This window comes from Stegodyphus dumicola, chromosome 4 (assembly GCF_044657685.1).
Source record: "Stegodyphus dumicola isolate Sdum_Otavi_A_Nest chromosome 4, ASM4465768v1".
Lineage (NCBI taxonomy): Eukaryota > Metazoa > Arthropoda > Arachnida > Araneae > Eresidae > Stegodyphus > Stegodyphus dumicola.
The window spans coordinates 12452387-12466376 of record NC_140771.1 but is presented as its reverse complement, the minus strand read 5'-3'; the positions used below and the strand labels follow the sequence as shown (position 1 = coordinate 12466376).

Here is a 13990-nt window from a genome sequence, read left to right as displayed (position 1 = left end):
TTTTATCACAATGCGAGAAATCGACATACATTTATGCAGATTTTTCATTATTTAATTTCTTCCAATATAATGCAGGACTCTAACATTTGGTGGCAACAGTTTGAAAAGTGGAACGGACATTTATAGTGATTCAACGCAAAATCGAAAAACGAAAGCCTTCAGGGACAAAGCCCCTTTGGACTAAAAAAAATAAGAAGCGTGTGAAGAGAGTTAACAAGTTAATGAAATACAATGCCAACAACAACTGAGTCTTTTCCCGCACTGAAACATTATAGCCAAATATTCATGGCATATTTGAAGAATGAAAATATTCCAGTGCAGAAGTCATCAAGAAAGAGCTGCTTAAGTTAATATTTTTCCAGTAAAATTTAAGACTATATTTGCTTTGGCAAAAATATTGAAAAAGGTTTAATTAACGTTGGCAAATACTTTTGTATAAAAATTAAATATACTGCATACGTCAGTCAGGAGTTCGGTTAGCGACTCTGACCGCTGTACCGATGGGTCCAGGCTCGAATCCCGGAGAAGACATGGATGAAATTTGTCCGTTACCCAGACAAACAGAAAGAAGTACAGGAGGTACCAAAACATCGCCATGGGCAAAACTGGTATCGCCCCACTGCACTAACCATCTACAGAAGTGTACCCTGACCGGAAACGCTAACACCATGCTCGGGAATTAGTTTACATTGCAGCAAGCAGCATTCATAATACACTGTTATATATTAATGGTGCATACTTTGTATTGCAGACAATATTGTCTCAGATATACTTTACATGGGTACTTTGCAGCTGGATGGATAGATACAATAATTACAATAAGTTATTTACAGATGTATATAGATATTTCTTTTGTGTTTCGGTTTGGAGCTTTGTTGGTGGGGGTGGAGTGTTTATGGTATGTGGTTCGTTGTTTTTTTTTTTTTTTTTTTTTTTTTGTTACACAATTCACAGTTTATAAGTTATCATTCATAGTGCAGTTCATAATACAGCATACAGTTTATAAATTCATTGTTGTGTACATAGTGTTGAGTACGTAGTACTGGTGCATCTGTCACACATTGCACAGTATGAAGTAGTTCATAGTTCGTGGTATGAGAAAAGTTACGGTTGTCTCAATAAATGGATATATTTAAGTGTGTTTTCTAAAGGCACTCCTGTATAGTATGAGGGTGAGGGTGGATATTCTTATTGTTGCGTTTTATGAACTTAGAGGATTATTTGGGGTTGTAAGCTATGGATAACACAGGTCCAGTCCTTGGCGGTGTAAGAAATCAATAATATTTTTGATGTTTTGGAAAACTTTACGGTGCTTAATAATGCATCTTCTAAATTCTATTCTAGTGTCGGTGGGATGGCGAATGTGATGGGCTGACGTTAGCGGACACTGAAACATGTAATATTCAGGATCTCCGCATTCCCAGAATGTCCGTTACCCACCTATCAGATGCCTCCATAATAAAGAGACCAAACATCGCTTCCGGCCTTAGTAATGGCCAACACCTGTAAATGGTTAGAGCCCGCCAATGAAAAAATAAATATACTGTATACTTATTATGAAAAACAAACATTGTAGTAAAATATTAAGAAATTAAAGAAGTGGAGTAATTGTTTCAGTATAAAAACATTAAGAAAAACGCATCTGCTAAGTGTATTTTGAAACCAAGCGGTTGTCATGGCTTATCATACGCGATTGTCTCCTGGAATAACAGTACGTGCACTTCAGATAGTCTTATCTTACTTTTGTTAGGTAATTCCAAAGTAAAAATACATTTTTTGATAAAGAATGCTATGAAAAAATTCCATGAAGAACTTTAGGAATGACGCACGTTTCGTTTTTATTTACCATCTTCATTAATAATAACATTATTTTAAACTCACACGGAGAGAAATGTATTGACCATTTGATTTTTGATCACGAGTGAAGAGAAAAATCAGATTATCCTCTCATGCAATAAAGTCCTCTCGTGAGGTTTACAATCCTTAAAAATGCTAGAAGACCTTAAGATTCTGTGCTGTATTATCTTACTCAAATTTGGAATGCAGCTAAGAAAGAAAATTCATTCGCTCATCATTGGCACCGCAAACATCCGGCTAAAAACAGGCGTAAATGAGACTTTTCGTATGCACTATGCGCGGACATTGAATGGCAAGAACATAACAGAATACGCACACTATTATTAATTGAACAACTTGCAATAAATTTCTTTGAAATACTGCAATTCTACCACACATATAGGAAACTTAAATAAGAGTAAATCCCTTTATTTCCTAATAACTTCTGAACTCTTGTTACAGACCAAAGGTTCTCAACCAAGGGGAAATTCCCCCTACTGGGAATTTCATAGGTTCAGGAAGGAATATAGTCAGCCTTTTATTTACCTGTGACATATTTAGTTTTAGTTTATGACGATAAAAATATAATTTTATACAAATTTTTGTATTAAACGACATTTTCTATAATTTTTCTTGTTTAATCTATAAAACAGATTAAAAAAGTCTAAATTTAAATAAATATATATGCATTTTTCGAGTTTTGGAAAGGAGGGGGGGGCGATCGTTTATCAGTGGTGAAAAGGGTGTAGGCAGCAAAAACGTTTGAGCCCCTGTTGCAGACCTTAGAAGTTAGCAATTTAGGTGTATCAATTAAGAAGTAAGTAATTCTGAATGTTTTCAGTGTAGAAGATGTGTATATAGAGCCCATTGATTTTACATTTTTCTAGAAATAAAATACTCCGTGGTTTTAAATATGTATGTTGTTATTAAGTGGTCCAAAAACATTAGCGTTTCCAATGGGTTGTAAAAAATACAAAAGAATTTAATTTTAATTTTTGAACAGAGGAATTTTTTCTTAGTATCTAAAGAAAATTTTAGATATTTGAAAAGCAACTTTTAGCCAAAAGTCAATAAGAGCTTTTATTCGTTCAGAAATGAGACAAAAAGAAAACACTACATTGAGTTTCTTTATATAGTTACTGTTTCAAAAAGAAAATACAACATTGAGTTTTTATATAATTATTGTTATTTTTTATATAATTATTATTTTATTAATTAATATAACAAAAATACTTACTACAATTAGTATTTATATGCTTATTGTTATAGAAAGAAAACACTAAATTCAGATTTTTCGTATAATTACTATTAACTAAGTCACCAACCGAGTTTTAGGTCATAATTTAAAGTCAGTTTTAGGTCATAATTATAATTATTTTCTGTAATTTTAAGGAACAATTAAGATTATTTACTTCGCTTTTTGTATCTTACTATAAAAGATTGCAGGTGGGAGGCAATAATTAAATGCTTTATTAGAAAGTCTTCAACTACATCGTTCAATGACCATAATATTCTCCTTTATAAAGTTAACATTATCCAGTTTTTTAGTCGCAAAAGAAATTAAACTCTGAAAGTTTAGAAGGTTCTCGACTGTTGCCCTGGTCATCATTTTCCCCACATCTCTCACTTCTTGAGAATATGCGTCGATGGATTGCCGAGAGACTGACTTGCTACTACTCATCATCTGCGACGATTGATGAAAAATTATCATAGTGGTGTGGAATGAAGTACCCGTTTCTGTTACCCAAGTTCAGATTGACTCGATTACAGCCGTTGTCGTTGTTGCAGCCGAAGGTGGCAAATCTGTGTACTGAATTCTGCGCGCTGTTTACCCCAAACCATCTGTAAATTTATTCATGTCTTCGCCATACTATTCTGTTATATGTACTATAAATAAAATTTTGCAATTTGCTTTTTTTCCTAGTGTAGCTATTTTAATGTCTAGCAGTACAAAATATCAAAGTAATCTTCTGATTAAAATTAAAGAACATTTCTTATCACGGGTGTATGTGTTTATCTTTGATGGTCAGAAGAACAAGTCTTGGAATGTGATACGTAGACCTGGTGACTTCTGGATAGTTCTAATTTTAAATATCAGAAACAAACTTAGAGCTGCATATTTACGGTTGCAGTCTCTGAAATCGGCTTATATGTGGCTTAAGCAGTTGCTTATGTGTGAATTTTTAAGATAAAAATAAAAACCAACGACATCATACGACAGCGTCAAAAATTTGCTGTTGACAAATAACAACCAACGATAACATCTCAAATTTTGTAAAACTATTCGCATTGATATTTATATCACGCATAACCTAGCAAATTAGCAAGTAGCATTTTGAGGAAGGAGTATTTTTCACTCCACCCTGGTATAAACTGCATGTACATGCACATATATATTCAAGTTCTAAATAAACGTATTTATTTAATTCTACTGTTCTGTTTAATTTAAGTAACAGAAATTAAGCTATTTGATAGTTTGATTAATGAAAATTACTTTCAAATTTACATGTCGTTTTTAAGTAAGAGATATATATAAATTAGCGCTGAAATCTTGCTTAGTAATATTTTGGAATTTTACATTAGAAAATAAAAAGTGTCATAAATAATATTCCGAAAGTAACTTGTGAATTAAACATCAGATTTAAATAATTGTATTAGATCACTTAATTCACACAAGAGTTTCATCTGTCATGTTCCATCACACTTTTGAGGAAGAGATTTAGAGCGGACAAAATTTTATTCTTTTCCTAGACATCAGTTTTCTGAGACTTTCAGATTGGGTAACTTTAATAGCTAATTTCTAATTTTAAGAAATTAGATTTTGCGAAGACAATTTGATCCAAAAATCCAAGAGAGTTTTGTACTCTGAGCCCATATGCTTTCAATTACTGTGCGCTAATGTGCACACGCAAACCGACTCCCCTCTGTGCTTGCAGGAAAACCGAGTGGTTTCTTTTCTCTTAACAAAAGCTAATTATGGTTCGCACCATTTTTATTATAGCCTTTTCTATAAATGATATCTTATAAAGATGCATTTCTGAAATTAAGATCGATATGGAATGACTACGTTGAAAATCTATATATCTGAAGCACATACTAATTCACCAAGCGAACATGAAAATAAATTTACATTAAGTTCGTTGTATTATATATCACTCTTTAGTCATTATCTAGAATAGGGGTCTTCAACCTTTCACGCCCGAGGGCCACATCAATAAATTCACGAAGATTCGCGGGCCACATGTCTGTCAAAAAATAGTGTAGTTAGAAAATTTATAAAAAAAGGAGGTTTGTTTTGCAAGACGTCAATTCATTCTAAGTGAAGAGATAGTGTTACAGATTTGTATAAAAAAATTGCAATATATATACACATTGGTTCCAGAACGTCAAATGGAAATCGAATTAAAATGTTTTGCAATTTTTTTAACTATGAAAAAAAAAGCATAAAGATTGTACAAAACGATGTTACAAAATGCATTTACAACAAAAAAAGAAAAAAACTTACAAAATTACTGGCGGGAGATGGTAGTTACTTTAGTTTGCTTTGTAATTGATTAAAGCTTCAATATCCGGCTTAATCTGTGTTCTTGCGACTCGTAAAGTTTCCTCCATATGTCTGTCTGTCAGCCGGGTTCTTGGTTTTGATTTTAGGATTTTCCTTTTACTAAAATGCTGTTCACATATGTAGGTACTGCCAAAGATAGAAGACGTGCAAGTTTAAGAATTCCTGGATACTTGTCTTCGGTCACGTACTTCGAATAAAATTAATGTAGGATTTTCAAGAAACTTGCATATTACTGCAGTCACTAAATCTATAAATTCTAATTGAAGTTAAGGTGAAACACATCCAACGTCTACTGAAAATGGCGAGGAGAACATTCTGATAAAAATTTCATTTTCACGAAAATCGGAAAATGTGCTTTTGGATTCCTCTTTCAAATTTGAAATGCATTGTAGATAATTATTTGAATTTCATGTAGACATGATCTTCACACACTCCATCAATTTTGAAAAGGGAGTGGAATTCTTATTTAGCAACTGACTATCGCACAGGATTATTTTTCTTGAAATCAAAATTTCTTAAAATTCTTCACCTTTTCTTCAAATTCAAATGTGAGACCACTAAACTGCCTTCAGGTTGAAGACTCCTAATCTAGAATATTTAAAACTTGAAAAAACGAATATTTTCTGTGATTGTTAGTAGTTTTTTTTTTTTTTTTTTTAGGTTTGAAAACTAATTTTCCTGAATACCTAACTCCAGAAGAATTTAGTATCAATCAAAATTAAAAAAAAATCTCTTTAAGTCTCAAATTGTATTTTATGATAAACTTCTAATGTTTTGCAGTCCATTACTGATTGTGAAGCGGAATGGAATGTGAACGTGACCTGGGATAAAATGTTCGTCGTGCAGTGGTCTGGGTTAGAAAGAAAAGCAGATGTTCGAATCAAGGTTAGTGCTGACTCTTCAAGGTGCACCTTAAAAGACTCATGGTTTCCAGCCCCGTTTTCCGAAAGGTTATTGAAGATACCGCTGTCATGTTCAAATTCTGAACATGAATTTATTGCTACAATTTTCTGCAATGATACTGAGGTTAATGAAAAAATTATTAATGATGTCTGGGCGCCGCCTGATGGTAAGCATTTAAGAACTACAAAATTTATCCTATTTGATGTGAATATAATCTGAATGTCTTTTATTTATGCCTCATTTTTAAAATGTTTTGAATATGATGTGAGTAAGACTAAGTCATGCTTAAATCCTATACAAAATTTAACATTAGATTGCGTAGATTTCATAAAAGGTTCATATTTTTTGAGAGTCATCATCTGATTTTATTCTGATTATTAGCAAAACATTTTTAATCCTTTCGCCGTCCTCTCCTGTCCGCGAAAATATCTCCCAGCGGCCGTCGGTTTTTCGTAGCGTGTAATGTTGTTTTCTCTGTACATCATAACTTTCCATACATGGCTTTCGTAGGGGATGAATGTCAATGAATATTAAGTAAAATTATAAGGAAATAAAGCATAATGGAAAAATAATAACATCTCTGCTTATTTCTAACAGCAGGATAGTTTGATAACATCTGATCCAGGCGGTCCATTCCTCCCATTTTGTTGTTGTAATCTTTTACAATTTACTTTTTTTTACAGTTCTTTTCCGTGTTGAAACACCAATCATCGAGTTAATATGGACTGTATTCATTAAACGTATATCCTTCTTGTCTTTCTAATTCACAACCTCATTTTTTCTCTTTTTCTGCTGAGTATACGTTGAAGCCATCTCTCACTGTCTTGTATCTTATGTAAAATAGCGCGAATATTCATAAGACCCGGGGAAAATTCAATTAGAAATAGAATACCTGATTAGTGCTACCCTCTAGGAGGTATTAAAACAAACAAAAATAAAAACTCAAACAAGTAAACATTTAGAAAGCGTTTTAAACGTTTAAAAGTTTTAAAATGTAGAACGCTTGAGCCGCGTTACGGCCGCCCCGCGGAAGTTTCACTTGAACGCGCTAAACGCGTTACGGACGATGAAGAGGTTAATCCTCCAAATAAAAGCACCATATCAAACTTCCTCGATTCGAGATTTCAGAAGAAACCTGCGTTAGCCTGAAAGTTAAATTCTGCTTGATTTCACATTTGCTTCAAATTAATTGTAATCTGGATGTTATCTAGTAGGAAATGAGGCAGATAAAAGAAAGCAACACATGACTGCCAATCTTTTAAAATGATATTTTATCTTTAGTAAGTTTCATTCAGTTCTCTGTTTTTCTTTTACTGAATTAATTTATTTAATACCAGTGTTTTTAAATTAACACAACTATTTTTCCCAATGTCGAGTAAAAATCGTTATGGACGTTTATAAATGAGAAATTATTAATTTCTTACATTTCACTCAAAGAGAAATTACTAAAATATGCTTCATTCAAACTGCACAATAAAAATATTCCATCAATGGAAATTTATTACAGTGCAAAAAGGATTTGAGATTCTTTATGTACACTGCCAAAAAAAAAAAAAAAAAAAAAAAAAAAAAAAAAAAAAAAAAAGGACAGTTCTCCGAAAAAAAAGAAACATCTCCCGTTCTACTGGGTTGATTGACTAAATTCAAATTGCTTTTTTCATGGCTCGAAAGCATGATTTGTATTAGATTTATATGTAGCATTATTCTAACATAGGTATTTTGATACAAAATCGGATTCTTTCTGAAATGGTATGCCAATTTTTTTTCCATATTTTAATTCGACGACTCAAATTATGTCTAAATATTATATTTTGTAAAATTTGGTGAGAAATGTAAGAAAAAAATCCAAACATTTTTCTTGGCATATATTTTTCAGTTTGCGCCAAGAATAATTTGATGGCAAACATTTAAATTTATAGCAACCTAATTTTCCTTTCTTTTTTGCATTGCAGACGAGCGGAAAAAAAGTCTACGTTCATACAGGTACTTTCAAATAATTTTAACAATGTGAGTAAATTACATTTGACGTTATTATCGTTCAAAAAAAAAAAAAGATGTCAAATTTCAAAACGAACCAATATGTAATTTCATGTATATCTTTGAATAAAAACCTTTGAATGAAAGTATTGAATAAAAAACTCTAATTTTTTGCAGGTGTGCCTAGAAATACATCTACTTTAAGAGGTTATCAAAAATTTTATAGGTTACAATACAGAAATGTTTTTTAAAAAATTATAAAAATATTTAAAAATACAAATTTTAAAAATAAATCATAAAAAACGTGCGAATTATATGTGGATTAAGCCTAAATTTCGAATTCTGGTAGAAGGAAAGTAGGTTTAAGGGGGAAAAAAATGAGATATACATAAATATATATCAAATTCAATTAACACTGTGGAGCTAAAATTTTGAGAGCGAATGTTTGAAAAACTACTCGTGCGATTTGTACAGAATTTGGCAGTTCGGCATAATTTGAGTCATAAAATCGAAATATGGAAAAAAAAATTGGCATGCCATTTCAGAAAAAGTCCGATTTTGTGTCAAAATATCTACATTAAAACAATGCTATATATAAATCTAATACATATCGTAAGTCGCGCTTTCGAGACATGAAAAACGCAAGTTTAATTTCGTCAATCTTCCCAATAGAAAGGGAGATAAAGAACTGCCCGCCTTTTTTTGCGCAGTGTACATAGTGGAATTTAATTGGCAGATGTAAATCAAGCTCTTGTTACTTGATCTAAATATATTTGAAGCAATATTACCTAATACGCTTCATTAACCTTTGCTTGGAGAATATTAGCTACCAAAGAAATGAACGTTGTTCAAGACTATACTATATTTTGCATATAATTATACACAATGTTTTTTTTATAGGGGATTTTTCTGATTACTATTGTGTTTAAATAGCGCCTATCTTCTATTCAAATGTAAACTAATTTATAAGCTGTATTAGAGCTGTGAGCTGAGCACCACATTTTCCTTAGCCAATGTTTAGGAAGATATCCTAGAACAGTTGCGTAAGTTATAAATTGTTAGTTATAAGTTGCGTAGGTAAAGAAAATTATATTAGTTACGTTTATTACGGATTAGTTTAACAAACTTTTGCGCATAGAAGCGTGAAAGTGCAAGGAGACCATTCACCCATAAAACAAAAAACAAAAAAAAAATTATGTATTTTACACTTTTTTTACCACTGATGTGGTATTCAGAAACAATTTTAAGTCGTGAATTCGTTTACTTTCCTCTCGGATACTTTGACAAACGAGTTTAAAATTCTGAAACGCATTATTTTTTTCTCGCGGTTGTATTTCTCTTTTCATTGATATCAGAAACGTTTTCGGCCAATTAAAATTTTCAGATTAGGAACATCTGATCTTCTTCATTTTGTCTTCCATTCATTCCCAAAGTCATTATTAACTACCTAAATGTTCAAATAGGTATAGGTTGAAGCAAGGCTGGCACCTGTGCATCCAAGTAGTCACGTGTCAAATTAGTAATTACCAGGGCTTGCTAACTGCTTCGTTTCCATTCCGCTGGAATTGCAAGGAAGAACACTTCGCGGGGCGGTTCGACGGTCTCCCATCCCTCATTCCATACCATTACCCTCTCGAGAGGTTTTCGGCTCGCCCTGCATCTTGAGGGCCCTCTTGCCGCACAGCTACTGTACTCTTAAAAAGTCCAATGCCTTCTCCAGGATTCGAACCCAGGCCCAGTCAATGTCATCTGTCTGGAATAATGTCCAATATTATACGTATTGCAATAAGATATATACACTATATATATATAGTGTATAATATAAATTTAACAAATATTCTTTATTCATATAAAGCAAATATAAAAATTTCTATTTGTATAAAGCAAATATAAAATTAAAATTTAATTAAAAAATTTTAATTGCAAAGAAATAAAAATAAAAATAATTATTATTGTTGTTAACTAATTCACAATATCATTTAAATTCTAAGAGCATATGTAAATTAATTGCACTTATCTAAAACCATGAAAAAATATATTATTCCAAAAAATTAAAATTATTACTCCTAAAAATTGCATAAGTGAATAATTGTTAAGAAGGCAGGAGACAGACAGACTCAGTTCGTGTTTCGTCATCCATATAGGCAAAGGTAAAAGTAAAATTCAAAACCAAAAGTAAAATCAAATGTTGTGATTTACAAAAAAAAAAAATAAAATAAATAAAAAAAATAAAATAAAAAAATAAAAAAAAAAGAAATTTAAATAGTGAAATTTTGAGTAAATAGCAAGTAAATGACTAGAGTTAAAATTAATTAAATTAGTTAAATATTTGAATTTATGAGCTGTACCAGCATTTGCTAAACAAGTTGAGTTGAGTAGCTTGTATTGCTAACTGTAAAAATAGAGGTCTCTAATACAATGTAAAGTTGAGTATAAAGCTGCTACCTGTGAGAGCTATTGTAAAAACCATGTTGTAAATCTCAAAAATGTAAAAAGTATAGTGCTTGCTAGTGTGCAAAAATGTTGCCAACTATGAATCATTGTAAAAAGTGTAATAGCAGAAAAATGTAAAAAAATGTACTGCTACTGTTTGTGAAAATAGATTTTCAAACAACTTAATTTCGAAAAAATAATTTCATTGCATTATAATAAATAATTTAATTTAATTGAATAAATTTAAATTGAATTAGAATGGAAAAGAAAATTACGAATTGAAAGAGAGAATTATGGTAAGAATTTTTTTGTTCTAGATTGCATTATTTAAAACTGAAGTTACAAGTTCAATCAAAACTTTAACTAAATACTGGCCAAAGTTAAGAAAATTAAAAAATTAGATAAAAATCTTCACTCAATTCGGGCTTTAATTGAGACTTTTGAAAAGAGTTGGCCCTCATTAGTAAAAGGAAAGAATCCAGTATTGATAAAATATACATTTTTACAAAATATTTACAAGAATTCCCTTAACTCTTCAAAATCCTTCATTACCCTCCAGTTAAGGTTTAAGGTAATATTGTCAGAAGATGTATGTCTTTTAACTTGCTTCGTGAATATAACGTATCCTGAATAAGAACAAGGAGCTTAGTAAAACTGTGTTCCAGATTGTGTGGAATAGACGACGCAAGCAGAAAGGGTATACTGAACCCTTTATTCTCGATTACTTTAAAAGTGCTCCCGTACTTCGGGATACAGAGACCAACTACTCCTGGCCTGAACGTAAAAATATAAAACTACTAATTAAAACTCTAACTAAAAGCTAACTTTGAATTAGTATACAAATGCCTAACACTAAAACTGGCCTTTTTTTTAACAGGGTACGTATGTAGTACACCGAGCTGCTGAAACTACAATACGTTTGTCAAATATCGAGAGGGCTAAACCTCTGGCCTTAAAGGCAAGCAGCAACCGATTGAAAACTCGTAAAACTAAAGTGGCAAGCGGCATGCTTCCTAAATCTCCTTCTCACTCTCTCTCGGCAAAAAGCCACAACTTAAATACTTGGGTATTAGCAAGGCAATTTGCATAAACAAGTTAAAGCGTTTAATTTTGGAAGTAGAAAATAAGAAGTGATAGTACAGTTTTAAAATAAAATAAGCTTTAGTAAAACTTAAGATCCTTACAATATTATAATACCATAAAGAGTTAAAAAACTAAAAATAAAAGTTAATGCCTGCATTTTTAATACAGAATTTAATAAAAAATTGATTATTAACCTGAACATTAATTAGTTTTATTATTTCTTCCTTTAAATCTTCTATTTCAGTACATATACTTTTAATTCTAATTATATGGCTATAAAAAGTGCTACGTTTTTAGAGATGATTATAATGGCACGCTCAGTTTTTGTTGTACGGGACTGAAACTGTTGTGTTTTAAAAATGGTGTGGTTTTAAAAATTAATAATAAATTGATGTATTTCTTTATACGTGCAAAATTTACAGCAAAGGCAGAGGCAACTGTCAAAGTTTTTGATGCATTAATCACAATCCTTCAATATTTGCATCCTTGGTCACATGCCACACATCTACACGGTAATCAAATTCTTCCCATACTCGGTGTAGCTTGTCGGTCATGACGGTCTGGAGTGCATGCTTTATCCGACCACAAACTTCCTCAATGGACACTGGAATTGGCAGTACGTAAACTCGGTCTTGAGTACTATCGAGACAATGTAGGGTTTCGCCAATTACACCATTTGTCCGAATGTTTATTGAACATTTTGACTGATGCGTCACCCGTATTCGTGACAGCTCTTTGAGTGCTTAGTAGGTACAGTAAGTTTTTGTAAAATAGGTTGTTATTTGTTGAACGAAAGAAGCGTAAATGATTGTTGACGACAACTAAATTCATTCCGTTCATTAAACTGAATTGTGCTTTCCTCGGTATCAACTTTTCTTCCTAAATTACCAATCCTTGTAAAATACACTCAGTTGTATCTACACCACATTTATCATCGCTGCATTTATCAGTATTGAAATCAAAATCTGAAGGTGTTTTTATTGCTGTGATTTATCACACTTGTATGGCAGTAATATCAGAATAAGTTCACGAAATTCATATTAGCAGGGTGTGCAAGATCGCGCCTGTCGTTGGCAAGAGCCTTGAGCACCATACAGATACGACTTTACTCAGTTTCGCCCCCAGCTTTGCTCGCCGCATATTTAAAGTTAGCTTTCGGCTATAGTTAGTTAGTTATGTTTAGAGTAAGTTCGCTGCATATTTAGAGTGTTCCATGTTCCACAGACACTACACATTTACAAATATCCATGCATACTCCGGGATCCGAACCTGGACTTTTCGGCACAGCAGTCAGCGTCGCTATCCACTATCCCGGTTAGGTGGCAAATCTGAAGGTGTAATTTTGTTTATAATTATCTTTCTGGAAAATCTTGACTGTTTCTCATCGCTACTATTCGAGTTTTGGTAAGGCTCGCAACAGGTTTCTTACTTATTTCGTAAACATAAGTAGTGTCTGCTATTATACTTAAGGAGATAATACAGAAATATTATTTTAGCCTTCGCAGGGCTTTGTTAGTTTGATTCAGACGAGAACGGTAACTGTCAGTCTATACATTTAAACTTATTGCACAGTTCAAAACCTACACATTCACTATTTCTTTTATTGAATTGAAGGAAAGTCGTAAGCTATTTACAGTAATGCTTTAAGGTATTTCTCCCACTTCACTAGCGTGCCATCCTGGTGTACTTCCCGGTATTCCAGAGGTCCGTGGTTCGATTCCCGGCGAAGACATTGTTAATTTTTTATCTCCCCGGCCTCCAAAAGAAATATCCTAATGTCTCTACAAATGGCGCTCGAACTAAAAGGGTTGTGGATGATGATTCTCCGCACCCAGGATTTGGTGACTAGATCCCCTAAAACCCTAGTCGCCCTTTAAGAAGGGGAGTATATAAGGTATTTCTCCCACCTTCACTAGCGTGCCTTCGTGGTGTAACGGTAGCACGCTGGGCCGGTATTCCAGAGGTCCGTGGTTCGATTCCCGGCGAAGGCGTTGTTAATTTTTCATCTCTCCGGCCTCCAAAAAAAAAAAAAAAATATCCTAATGTCTCTATAATGAAAATCAGGGAATTTTATTTTTTTAAATTTTATTTTATACACCAATCCCTGAGTGTATAAGACCTTTGGACGTCGTTATTTTGCCCTCGGGTTCGAATTCTGGTAAACGGGCTGTTTCCATGGGTGTCTTCTTTATT

The 13990-nt window shown here is 32.6% G+C and overlaps 1 protein-coding gene across 3 annotated transcripts in view; it reads left to right on the top strand.

Annotated features, from left to right (window-relative positions):
- LOC118191486 (phosphatidylinositol phosphatase PTPRQ-like) overlaps window positions 1-13990 on the top strand; it is a 218975-nt gene that overhangs the window by 30151 nt on the left and 174834 nt on the right. For all 3 annotated transcript variants that reach the window (XR_015040580.1, XM_085814563.1, XM_085814564.1), the window contains exon 2: window positions 6182-6470. Coding sequence is in view for 2 of the 3 variants with exons in the window: in XM_085814563.1 (XP_085670689.1) it covers window positions 6182-6470 (289 nt within the window). In the remaining variant the exon portion in view is untranslated. The remainder of the gene's footprint in view (window positions 1-6181; window positions 6471-13990) is intronic.